Source organism: Molossus molossus, unplaced genomic scaffold (assembly GCF_014108415.1).
Source record: "Molossus molossus isolate mMolMol1 unplaced genomic scaffold, mMolMol1.p scaffold_m16_p_5, whole genome shotgun sequence".
NCBI classification, from domain to species: domain Eukaryota; kingdom Metazoa; phylum Chordata; class Mammalia; order Chiroptera; family Molossidae; genus Molossus; species Molossus molossus.
The window spans coordinates 79,843,945-79,856,843 of NW_023425388.1; the positions used below are offsets into that span (position 1 = coordinate 79,843,945).

Sequence of the window (12,899 nt, forward strand, 5' to 3'; positions counted from 1 at the left end):
ATATATATTGGAGATTAACCCCTTATCTGATACATCATTGGCAATGATGTTCTCCCATACAGTGGGTTGCCTTTCCATTTTGATGATTGTATCTTTTGCTGTGCAGAAGCTTTTTAGTTTGATGTAGTCCTATGTGTTCATTTTCTCCTTTATTTCTGTTGCCTTAGGTGATGTATCAGTGAAAATTCTGCTCCGTATGATGTCCGAAATTTTGTTGCCTACATTTTCTTCTAGAATATTTATGGATTCACGGGTCACATTTAAGTCTTTTATCCATTTCGAGTTTATTTTTGTGTATGGTGTAAGTTGATGGTCTAGTTTCATTTTTTTGCATGTAGCTGTCCAATTTTCCCAACACCATTTATTAAAGAGGCTGTCTTTACTCCACTGTATGCTCTTGCCATCTTTGTCAAATATTAATTGAGCGTATTGCCTTGGGTCCATTTCTGGGTTTTCAGTTCTGTTCCACTGGTCTATATGCCTGTTCTTGTGCCAGTACCAGGCTGTTTTGGTTACAGTCGCTTTGTAGTATAACCTGATATCTGGTATTGTGATCCCACCTACTTTGTTCTTCTTTTTCAAGATTGCTGTGGCTATTCAGGGTCTTTTTTGGTTCCATATGAACTTTGGAAGTATTTGTTCTAGTTCTATGAAATATATCGTTGGTATTTTGATGGGGATTGCATTGAATCTATAGATTGCTTTGGGTAGTATGGACATTTTAATGATGTTACTTCTTCCAATCCATGAACAGGGTATGTGCTTCCACTTTTTTATATCTTCCTCTATTTCTTTTTTCAATGACCTGTGGTTTTCTGCAAATAGGTCCTTTACTTCTTTGGTTAAGTTTATTCCTATTTATCGTATTTTTTTTGGCGCGATGGTAAATGGGATTGTTTTTTCAGTTTCTCTTTCTGTGAGTTCATCATTGATGTACAAGAATGCCGTCGATTTCTTGACGTTAATTTTGTATCCTGCTACTTTGCCAAATTCATTTATTAAGTCTAATAGATTTTTGATGGAGTCTTTAGGGTTTTCTATGTACAATATCATGTCATCTGCAAATAATGACAGTTTCATTTCCTCCTTTCCAATTTGGATCCTTTTTATTTTTTCTTCTTGTCTGATTGCTGTGGCTAAGACTTCCAGTACAATGTTAAATAAGAGTGGCAAAAGTGGACATCCCTGTCTTGTTCCTGTTCTTAATGGAAATGTTTTTAGTTTCTGTCCATTGAGTATGATGTTGGCTGTAGGTCTTTCATATATGGCCTTTATTATGTCAAGATATGATCCCTCTATTCCTACATTGCTGAGCGTTTTTATCAGAAATGGATGCTGGATTTTGTCGAATGCCTTTTCAGCATCTATTGATATGATCATGTGGTTTTTATTCTTCATTTTGTTTATGTGGTGTATCACGTTTATTGATTTGCAAATATTGTACCAGCCTTGCATCCCTGGAATGAATCCCACTTGGTCATGGTGAATAATTTTTTTGATGTATTTCTGGATCCGATTTGCTAATATTTTGTTCAGGATTTTGGCGTCTATGTTCATCAGGGATATTGGCCTGTAGTTTTCTTTCCTTGTAGTGTCTTTTTCTGGTTTTGGAATTAGAATTATGCTGGCCTCATAGAATGTGTTTGGAAGTCTTCCTTCTTCTTGAATTTTTTGAAAGAGTTTGTGGAGAATGGGTGTTAGTTCTTTTTTGAATGTTTGGTAAAACTCCCCCGTGAAGCCATCTGGGCCTGGGCTTTTGTTTGCTGGGAGAGTCTTGATTACCTCTTCAATTTCCTTAGTTGTTATTGGTCTGTTCAAGTTTTCTATCTCTTCCGGGAATAGTTTTGGGAGACTGTGTGTTTCTAGAAATTTGTCCATTTCGCTTAGATTGTCGAATTTGTTGCCATATAGTTGTTCGTAGTAGTTGTTAATGATCTTTTGTATTTCCGTGGTGTTGGTTGTTACTCCTCCTCTTTCATTTCTGATTTTGTGTATTTGGGTTCTCTCTCTTTGTTTCTTGGTGAGTCTAGCTAAGGGTCCATCAATCTTGTTTATCTTTTCGAAAAACCAGCTCTTTGTTTCATTGATCCTTTGAATTGTTTTTTTGGTCTCAATGTCATTTATTTCTGCTCTGATCTTTACTATTTCCTTCCTTCTACTTGCTCTGGAGTTTTCTTTTTGTTTGCTTTCTAATTTAAGTTATGAGGTTAGACAATCAATTAGAAATTTTTCTTGTGTTCTGAGGTAGGCCTGTAGTGCTATGAACTTCCCTCTCAGAACTGCTTTCGCTGCATCCCAGATTTTGTGTTGTTGTGTGTTCATTTTCATTGGTTTCCAGGAAGTTTTTAATTTCTTCCTTGATCTCCTCGGTGACCCATTCATTGTTTAATAACATGCTATTTAGCCTCCATGTGTTGAAATATCTTTGCATGTTCTTGTTGTAATTGATTTCTAGTTTCATGCCATTGTGATCTGAGAAGATGCTTGATATGATTTCAATCTTCTTGAACTTGTAGAGATTTAGTTTTTGTCCTATCATGTGGTCTATCTTTGAGAATGTCCCATGTGCACTTGAGAAGAATGTGTATTCTGTAGTTTTGGGGTGTAATTCTCTGTAGATATCTATTAAATCCATTTGGTCTAGTGCTTCATTTAGAGTCTCTGTTTCCTTGCTAATTTTTTGCCTAGAGGATCTATCCAGTGCTGTCAACGGGGTGTTGAAGTCCCCTGCTATGATCGTATTGTTGTCGATTTCTCCTTGGAAGTCCTCCAGAAGATTTTTAATATATTTTGGTGCTCCTATATTGGGTGTATATATGTTTATCAAGGTTATATCTTCCTGTTGGATAGATCCTTTCAATATTATGTAGTGGCCTTCTTTGTCTCTAGTTATGGTCTTCATTTTGAAATCTATTTTATCAGATATGAGAATTGCTACCCCAGCTTTTTTTTTGCTTTCCATTTGCTTGGAAAATTTTTTTCCATCCCTTCATTTTCAACCTATGTGAGTCTTTTGTTGAGAGGTGGGTCTCTTGTAAACAAGATATAGATGAGTCATGCTTTCTTGTCCAATCAGCTACTCTGTGTCTCTTTATGGGAGCATTCAATCCATTTATGTTTAAGGTGATTATTGATATGTACTTATTTATTGCCATTTTTGTTTAGTGTGGTTCTATTTTTCTTCCCATTTCTACTGCTAATTACAGCAGTCCTTTTAACATTTCTTGCAGTGCTGGTTTGGTGCTAATGTATTCCCTTAGCCTTTTTTTGTCTGGGAAGCTCTTTATTTGATCTTCTATTTTGAATGATAGCCTTGCTGGGTAGAGTAGTCTTGGATTCAGATTCTTGTTTTTCATGACTTTGATTACTTCATGCCATTCTCTTCTGGCCTGTAGTGTTTCTTGTGAGAAGTCAGCTGAGAGCCTTATGGGGTTTCCTTTGTAGGTAACCTATTGCTTATCTCTTGCTGCTTTTAGGATTCTCTCTTTGTCCTTAATTTGTGGCATTTTAATTACTATGTGTCTTGGTGTGGGCCTGTTTGGGTTCTTCTTACTTGGGGCTCTCTGTGCTTCTTGAACTTGAATGCCTTCTTCCTTCACCAAATTAGGGAAGTTTTCTCTCACTGTTTTTTTGAATATATTCTCTATCCCTTGCTCATTTTCTTCTTCTTCGGGGACTCCTATGATGCGAATATTATTACGTTTCCAGTTGTCCCATAGTTCTCTTAAGCTGTCTTCCTGTTTTTTAATAGTTTTTTTCCTTTTGTTTTTCTGATTGGTTGATTTTTTCTACCCTGTCTTCTAATTCACTGATCCGGTCCTCAGCTTCCCCTACTCTGCTTTTTAAACCTTCCAATGTGTTTTTCATTTCTGATATGTCATTTTTTATCTCTTCTTGTTGGTTTTTAATTTCCAGTTGGCTTATTGTCAGTGTCTCTATGTCCTTACTCATGCTGTTCAGCTTCCTCAAGATCATGGCTCTGCATTCTAGCTCTGTTAACATGCCTAATTGCTCCATATTGATCTCATCTTCGGTGGAGGTGTCTTGCTCTTTCATTTGGCTTCTGTTTCTGTGTTTCACCATTTTGGCTATCACTGTGGGCTTTGGAGCCTGTCAAGTTCTCCCTGTGGGTGTTCTGCTGTTTGTGGTTCCCTCTCCTGTGTTTAGATGAGCGAGGGAGGACCCACGTTGAACACCACTGTCAAGTCTTACTTTCCTGGTTAAAGTTGTCAGCCCATGGAAAGTACTGTTATCCTCTAGCTTTTTGCCTGGAGGCTAGCAGTCTAGGTTAATTGATGAGTTTTGGGTTGTCAGTTGATTGAAAAACTCCCTCTGGTGCTCAGCCAAGGGGCTTTCAGGAGGGTGGGGCAGATGCTGGTTGTTAGTGAGCCTCAATTAGCACTTCAATGGCCCACAGGGTGGGGTTGGATCTCCGAGGGAGGGGCTGCTGCCTCTCCCCAGAGACCTGGGAAGGAGCAATGTGGCCGCTTTCCTGAGTGGCTGCACTCAGCCAAAGCACTGAGCGCCCTCCAAACCCCGAGTGTCCCCACACAGTTCCAGTCCAGTCCGCCCTCCCTCCGCCGTTGCCCAAGGTGAGTGGCTGTGGCTGTTACAGCCTCTGTCCCGGCTGCGCTGTGGGGCCGCCTGGGAGTGTGACCCAAGGGCGCTGCTCCCAGCTAAGGCCGCTGCTCCCAGCCCCTGTCTCGCGCCTTCGCAAGCCTACTGGGATGGAGTCAGTGTCCCTCGTTGTATGGTCCTCCAAGCTGCTTTTCTGTTGGTTTTTCCCGTCGATTTGTCTGTGTTATAGTTGTAATTCCAGTTTGGTTCTGGGAGACGGTCTGTGTAGCTCCGTTCACTCCGCCGCCATTTTTTGGTTCTCGGAAGCACATCTTTTAAGGAATTGTTAAAATGACATGGTCAGAACCACCAACTGTAGATTAAAATAAACATATACTCAAGTTATTGGAAGAGTCGTGGCCAAAATGCTGTATTTTCACATCTTCTTTACAGTTTGCTCCATCTATGTGGGTGTTGCAGAGTGCAGGGGAACATCATTGATGTGTATGATTTCAACTGGTCGGGATTTTGATTAACATTACTCTAGAAATGTTCAGGGTAAACCTTGAGTCACAAACCTTGTTGAAATATCCCCAAACAGGCATTTACCAGAAGCCTGAACCAGCTTTTACCTGAGTGATAAAAATAGTCCTTTATTATTACTCAGAGCTTCAGCTAGCTGTAACATCAAATATTTCAACCTACTCCCTGAACTCTCTTTACAAACAAGGTCAAACCACAGAAAGTAAGATATTTTTCCCGACAAGATATTTGCTCACAGGGCTACCAAGCTGTCCAATAGTTAATTTCACACCAGCAGAGGGACTGGGCTTGCCTTCTAGATTAGATCTTTTCATCAAAAACTTGAGACTGGATGCTGTTTCCCTTAGGATTCTAATAGCCCTAAATGTGATTTTATTAAGGCATTTTTAAGATGACCATTGAGGATTCTGATATAATTGCTTCATTTTATAAATTCAATTTCTCTGGTCTTTATGGTGATCTAAATGACTGATAGTGACTTATTTATTTATAAAATTTCTATGCAAAGACTGTTTCTAAAGAATTCAAAAGTGCTTTCCTTACCCACAAAGTATGTGTACATGTATATGTATGTCTTCATATACAGAGACTTCCAAATGTTTACATTTTTCAGGTGTAACAATTGATATTTAATGATAGTTCATCAGAAATGAGTGGATTTAACCCACCTGTGCTAAATCCGCATATACATGTATATGAGGCACACGTTTTTTTGCTAATAATCTGCTTATTTCTTCTCATGGATATATTATTCACATGGGGTTCATGCCTATCACTAGCTTTGTTTGCGTTTTTACAGATTTTACAGTGTACTTTTCTCCTGTCATAAGATAAAATTTGCTACAGTTTGAATACCATCTTTTAAAAGCCCAGGGAGTCCAACTTGTAGTAGAACAACCAAATCATGATGTGTTTGGGCTCATGATGGCAAGTGAGATTCTTCATATTCTTAGTATTTAAAGACAGCATGTAACTTGTATTAAGTCTATTTGTAACCACTGAAAGATCGTATTGCCAGATACACAGACAAAATAAAGGAGGTCTCTTTAAAAGAGCAATTAATTCCAATACTGCATTTCCTTTACTAGCTTGAAGGAAAAGTAATTGAGTGTTGAATGAGTTTTATATTAAGATCAAATATTCTATAGTTATCTCCATTAAGATCTCAGTTAGAAGTCAGGGCTTCACTTCACAAAGGGGGTAGGAATGTGAATTGTCATTAGTGATGTTTTAAGATAAATTATGTATTGAAGATTTTGTTTTGTGTTTCAACAAAGAAAATTTGAGTGTTGTAGTTTACCCAGTTGGACTACCTGCAGTTTTTTCCCTATAAATCTAATACTAATGCTCTTTAATAATCACTGAAAAATTGTATGTTATAATCTTTACTATCATAATTATAGGTAAAGATTTTTTTGTTTATTTGTAATTTAGTGAAAACTATTACACTTATTTTAGAAGGATATGTTTTGTTCTTTTATCCTCATCTGAGGACATTTTTCCATTTTTTGCTCAGATAGAGTGGGAGGGAGGGAGAGAAATATTGATGTGAAAGGTACGCATCGAGTGGCTGCCTCCCGCACAACCCAACCAGGGCCGGGCACAAACTGAACCCGGGTCTCTCTGGACCACACGCCGATGCTCTAACCGCTGAGCCAAACCAGCCAGGGCAGAAGGATATGTTTTATCTATAGTGGCAGCAATTCAAGGTTATGGTATAGATGAGTTCCAGAATTAATTGATACAACTTAGGATAACAGTCTTAATGATGATGTTTCAGATCTCTTATGAATTAAATTTATATTATTTCTGTCATTTAATTCTCAGACACAGTTGAGAAAATCGACTAAGAGTCATAATGTCCACCCTAAGTGTTGTCACTGAACCAGTTTAGAGATTCTCTCTGACTGTACAAAATAATCCTTTTTAAAAGTTGTTAAGCACATACTGTGGGACAAATGTTATGCTAAGTATTTTAAATATGGACATGTATAAAATAGAATTTAAAAGTAACAAGAAAAATAGATCACCTATGATCATTATTGCCATTTTAGAGTATTTCTTTGTGATATTTTTTTCTGTGTACATGCTCACATAGTTGAAATTATATTTACTATCTCAATGCCATTTAACATAGTACCATAAGTATTTTACCACATACTTAAAATTTTTAAATAAATGTCATTTTAAATTATGGTATGATAGTCCATCACTTTTATGTATTGTCAAACACTATTTTAAAAGCCCAGCAGAAATTCTAACTTTATATGCAAGAAAACTAACACATTTAGTGCCTTTCTTTTGTCTAAAGATACAGAAACTTTGTATTGTAATTATTGCTAAAACTTAATATAACAGAAATAGAAAGTAGGAAAATGTACTCATTAATGATGGCAAAAATAAGGACCTCTTGTAAAATAGTTGGCAGCGACTGAAGTAGAAGTAGCATCCACCCCTGTGGATACAGACACAGAGCAGTCACTTTTTTTTAACTATTCAATCCTGCCCCCCTCTGCAACAGTGGATTTTATTACCATAAATATACTACACATTTCCATGTACTGTGGCTTTTTGGAGGGCCACAAACCCTTATGGGATCTAAGATCATATTTTGTCCCTCAAGGATCAATTTTTGCCCTGTTGGGGTTGAGAGTGTCCTCATGTAAAATGCATGATGTAATCACTCAAGGGATTGTTCTAATCGTGTTGTCACCAGATTAATTCCCATGCCATCCAGGACTTCATATCTCTGCTCAGAAAGTGAAATTGAATTGAATCAAGATTTACCCTTAAACCAGTGCTTCTAAATCTTTCTCCACACCAGATAGTTAACTCTGAACAACACAGGGAGTAAGGCTCTCACTAAAAGTGGACAGTCACTTGAGAAAATTGCTTCCAAGTGTGTTTAATCTAAAAAATATATGCAAATTTTGTATTTTACTTCTTGGTATATCTGTATTCATTTCAGTATTATAAACGATTAACAATCTCACATCCTTGCATAAAATGAGTGCTCTTGAAAAATGTACTATTTATATCCACATATTGTACTTATTTTGATATTGCTATTGCTCATAGGAGTTTAAAAATACTTTGAGCATAGACAACAGCACTAGAATAAACATGTGCCCTTCCAATCACTGTTTTTAATGACATTTTTTCAGGTGCAGAAATTCCCACGGAGTTAGTAAAATTCCATATCATGCCCATTTACTTCCAAACTACAATTAGTAACTTGGAGAACTGTCAGATAGTTTTATCTTGTTTCATTGCTTTCTACTCTTAGACACTGTGAAAAAGAACAAGTGGGGACAGCGAAGGCTGTTTATGAGCTTTGGAAAGAAATGTGTCAGAGGGATCTGTTTTAAGCAATTTGCTCTAATGATCAGCATGGAAATGATCTGCCTCTTTTTTAAAAACAGCTTCCACTATTCAGGCTGTAACAGATCTTGCTTAAAAGCTTTCTACAGAATTATGCATTCACAACGAATTCCAGTCTTTCCTCTTCCACACCTGACATTCCTCTAAATAACAGTAATTGCTGTTTTCAGTATAGCAGTGATCGTGATAAATGTGAATTCATTGTCTCCTTTTTAATGGTCTCCTCTGCACATACACTGAACATTACAAAGGGATAAATAATAACTCTAAAAAATGGAGATACAAGAGATTTGGAGTGTGAGAATTATAAAAGTAAATTGCTTAAATCAAAGTTACTCAAAATCTTACAGGCCACACTGAGGTGCATCTGACCAAAACAGTTAAACAAAATTAAGATATTCAAAATTGAAAAAATATTCAGTGACAAGTGGAAATTTATATGTAGAACATGGGAACAAGCTGCAACATGGATTCTATTTTACTTCCATTTGTAGGTTCTAGTACATGATACAGTTCACCTTCTCAGCACTTGTAAGATTCTGAAGAGATGTAAGCACTGTTTGGGGCAAATAGATTTTGAGTTAGGGCAGTAAGGGCTAGGATTAAGTGAATTGGGATCTTTGAATTTGGGATTTAAAATAGAAATCCATCTATTGAAAAAATAAATCTTTGCTTCAAGGTTTTATTTTTATTAAAAGGTTTTCAAAATATGTAATGATTCCTTCCAGAGGACGTTTGAATCATTTTCTCTAGTTGGTATTTCAAATATTGTCTGTATGTAAAAAATACTAATTCCAGAATGAGAACGAGACCTTCACCACTCAGAGATTTGATTTAATCGTAGTGTGTATGTGCATGTGTTTTTCCCAGCAAACTTAGGTTTCCTAAATTATATTTGCCACTTATTTTTTTTTTCCCAGCAAAGAATAGCTTTCTCTTAAATAAAATTAGTCTTCTGAATTCCATTTGGCTAGTATACCTTTTAGCAGCCTCACAGAGTGGGTCAGTTTCCTGGGGTTTTTGATAGATGCCATCTACCAAGATCAAAGATACGTATGTTTATTAAATCTAAAAGCTCTAAATCTTAAGACTAGTTGCCCTATTAGACATGTCCCTGGCTGCAGTAGTGTCTTTCCACTTAAGTAGTGCGTACACATAGCTGTTCTTGTCACAGATGCTTGACATTCCTGTGCCCTTCTCACTATTTTGGACGGAAACAAAATAACAATATTAGAAAAAAAATCTTATAGTGTTACCAGCAGAATACAAGGAATTTAGATTTGATTTATGTCTAGGTACTTTTCTCAGTTAAATCAGAACAGAGGAGATTTCAGTGTACAAATCCTGTGGTAAATGATTAAAGGAAGGCTTGCTAGAATTTCTAATAGTTTTTTGAAAATGATTAGAAGCAAAGTATAATTTATTTCTCATTTCTGCATGACATAATGGAAATACTTAATAGAAAAATAAATGGAACCTCAAAACACAGTAAAAAATGCAATTTAGCAGACCATAAATATTTGAAATGTTTAGTTACAGCAAGAAACAATACAGACTTAGCCAGAACCAGAAATTAATGTGTTCTTATATATGAGCAGAATTTAATAAGCTTTATCTACCACTATAGTATTTTTTTCCAAACTGGATATTGTCCTAAAAGAAAAAAACTAAAAATAAGACTATTATCCAGTTTGGTGTGGAACCAAATATTTTTATCCTGAACACTAATTTTATGGATGTTATATAGATATTGCTAGAATTGTGAACTGGATGTTTTTTACAAATTATCTTATAGAAAAATATGAAATAGGTATCAGATAATTTTTTATAATTTAGATTTTATTGTTATTGAAAATATCCACTTACAGTACCTCCCGAAGCCATTGGGAAATGTGGTAAGGCGGCAGAAACCAGGAGGGACAGGACGGGGGCAGGAAGTCTTTGGGTTCTAGCCTCACCTTCCTCCTTTACTGAACCGTGTCCTTGGATTTATTTTAATCTTTTTAAAAATCTAGGCTTCTGAATATAGTGCCAGATATAGACCTGTGGAACCCATGCAAGAGTATACCCTTGAGAGTCACCAGCCCCGTGCCCTGCTGATCCGTACGCGCGGTGGCCTGTGATTATCTCTTCTGTTACTAAATTATTTTCCACTCATGGGCACCAGTGTCATTTGGTTTAATTTTCAGAAACAATTATCATCAGGGGGACTGATCTGAAATCCAATTGGCCCTGCTGGTGACTTGACTAGTTTTTTTCTCAGGCAGAACGTTCTATATTGGAATCTGGATAAAGTTTTGAGCCAAGTGCTTCTGTTCAACTTATTGACTAACAGTAGACTCCAGGCAGCTGCATTTCTTTCAATCCCTCTCCCCCTGGATCAGTAAGGCACCCCTTGTTAGCATTATTTACTTGAAAAATCAGATAGGCAGAGACAGTACAGAGCACGCTTCTCGGAGCAGCTCTGCTGTGACACCGGGCGGATGGGGGACCTGGAGGCTGTCCTGCAAGGAGGGTCTATGAGTTGTGACAGTTTCCTCTAGTAGGCGCCATAGTAACTAAGGATGAGCTGTACTGCCAAAGTCAAAGCCTATCTTCTTCAGGAAGTTTTTTTTTTTTTTTTTTCCCCAGTGTATCTTATAGGGCTTGAAAAATAATTTATGGAATTGGAAATACATTTGTGTTAATTTCTGAGTCAAATTTCCAACACATTCTCCCTCAGTTTTTAATGTTCAACAAGAGGACAATGTAACCTACCCTACAATAGTATATAAAAAAGGAAGAAAATGTTTGTGTGTAGAGATGATGAAAAATAGGTTTTCATGTAAAATAATGAGGTCATACTAATGTTACTGTATCTTTCCTTTGATCTCATTATGTGAATATGCCTCTTTCACACACAGATGGTTCACAAGCACCAGCCAGACCTCCTAAACCACGACCCCGCAGGACTGCACCCGAAATTCACCACAGAAAACCCCACGGCCCCGAGGCAGCATTGGAAAATGTCGATGCAAAAATTGCGAAACTGATGGGCGAGGGTTACGCGTTTGAAGAGGTGAAGAGAGCCTTAGAGATAGCCCAGAACAACGTGGAGGTGGCCCGTAGCATCCTCCGGGAGTTCGCCTTCCCGCCTCCGGTCTCCCCGCGCCTCAATCTATAGCAGCCCGGACTGCAGCAGCGTGCAGCAGAGCGCAGTGCACGGCCGGCGGACCGACGGGCTGGGGAGGAGGGGCCCCCCCCCCCCCCGGGGCTCCCCCCAGGGCTCCGCAGGCCGCGCCGGGGGCGGGGCGCTCAGGTGTCAGCGCTCGGCTTCCTTGTTCTTGCTAGCCATACTTTTAAATCAGGGTTGAACTGACAAAAATAATTTAAAAACGTTTACTTCCCTTGAACTTTGAATCTGTGAAATGCTTTTCCTTGTTTACAAGTTGGCGAAGTTGCAGTTTTTTGATACTTGTACTGTGTTCTTGACGGACCCTTTCCAGAGCGGTCAGGTCTGCTGTACTATTTCCCACCGACTCCCTTGCTGTCCACACCGAACAGCCAGGGCACATACTCATTTTGATCCCTCCCAATTACAAGATGCTTTAAAGGTTCTGATATTCAGCGTATCAAACTGATGCAGAAAAAAAAAAGTGTGGCCTTCACTACTGAGTCTCTTTTTGGAAACCATCGTTGTTGAGAAATGGAGGAAATCTGAATGTGTAAAGCATTTTCTTTGGTCAGTGAACTGCCTTTTATAAGGTGTTTTCATATAACATCGAGGAGCTTCCCTTTTTAGTGTAAGTTTTGAGAGCTTTAATTTTCTGTATTCTCATCTTGGTCATCCCCGGGGTGTCACGATGGCAGAAGCCTAAAATATTAGAAGACGACTACTGCAGATGTGAGAGGAATACACTAGCACATGACGATGCGAGTGGAAGTTTTATAATGAGGTCCCCTGATGTGTGTGCCTGCATCGCTGTGAGACATGCTGAATAAGGAGGCTGTCTCCCTGAAATGCATCAATAATTTTCAGACAAAATTACCATCATACCTCTCTCAAGCAGAGTAGAGTTCATTTCCTGTTTGAGTGATTACACTCTGGTACCCAACAGGTTTCATTTTGCAGTGGAAACATTAAATCTTTGATGCACTGTTAAGTGCTGATGCTACTGTGGCAATGTTTTTTTGTCTGTTCTTGCAAAATTCTTAGTAATTTTCTCTCTGCAATCAAATTATAGTTCATATTCAAGTTGTAGATTTATTCATTGCTTCACATAGCTACATCCAGTCAGGTGAAAGAAATTTATATAGTTTTGCCTTTTTTGCAAAATAGAGGTTGGTTCTTCAGAAACCGTTTTGATACTTTTAATAACGCTACAAATATTTATTGTGCATCTATGATGTGCTCCACACTGTTCTTAAAGCACAAACTA

At 37.9% G+C, this 12,899-nt stretch overlaps 1 protein-coding gene across 3 annotated transcripts in view; it reads left to right on the forward strand.

The window, feature by feature from the left end:
- The window catches only part of CBLB (Cbl proto-oncogene B), a 206,311-nt gene extending 194,667 nt beyond the window's left edge, over positions 1 to 11,644 (forward strand). For all 3 annotated transcript variants that reach the window (XM_036242657.1, XM_036242658.1, XM_036242656.1), the window contains one exon: positions 11,385 to 11,644. In XM_036242657.1, coding sequence (XP_036098550.1) covers positions 11,385 to 11,644 — 260 coding nt within the window. The remainder of the gene's footprint in view (positions 1 to 11,384) is intronic.
- Positions 11,645 to 12,899: the final 1,255 nt, after the last annotated feature.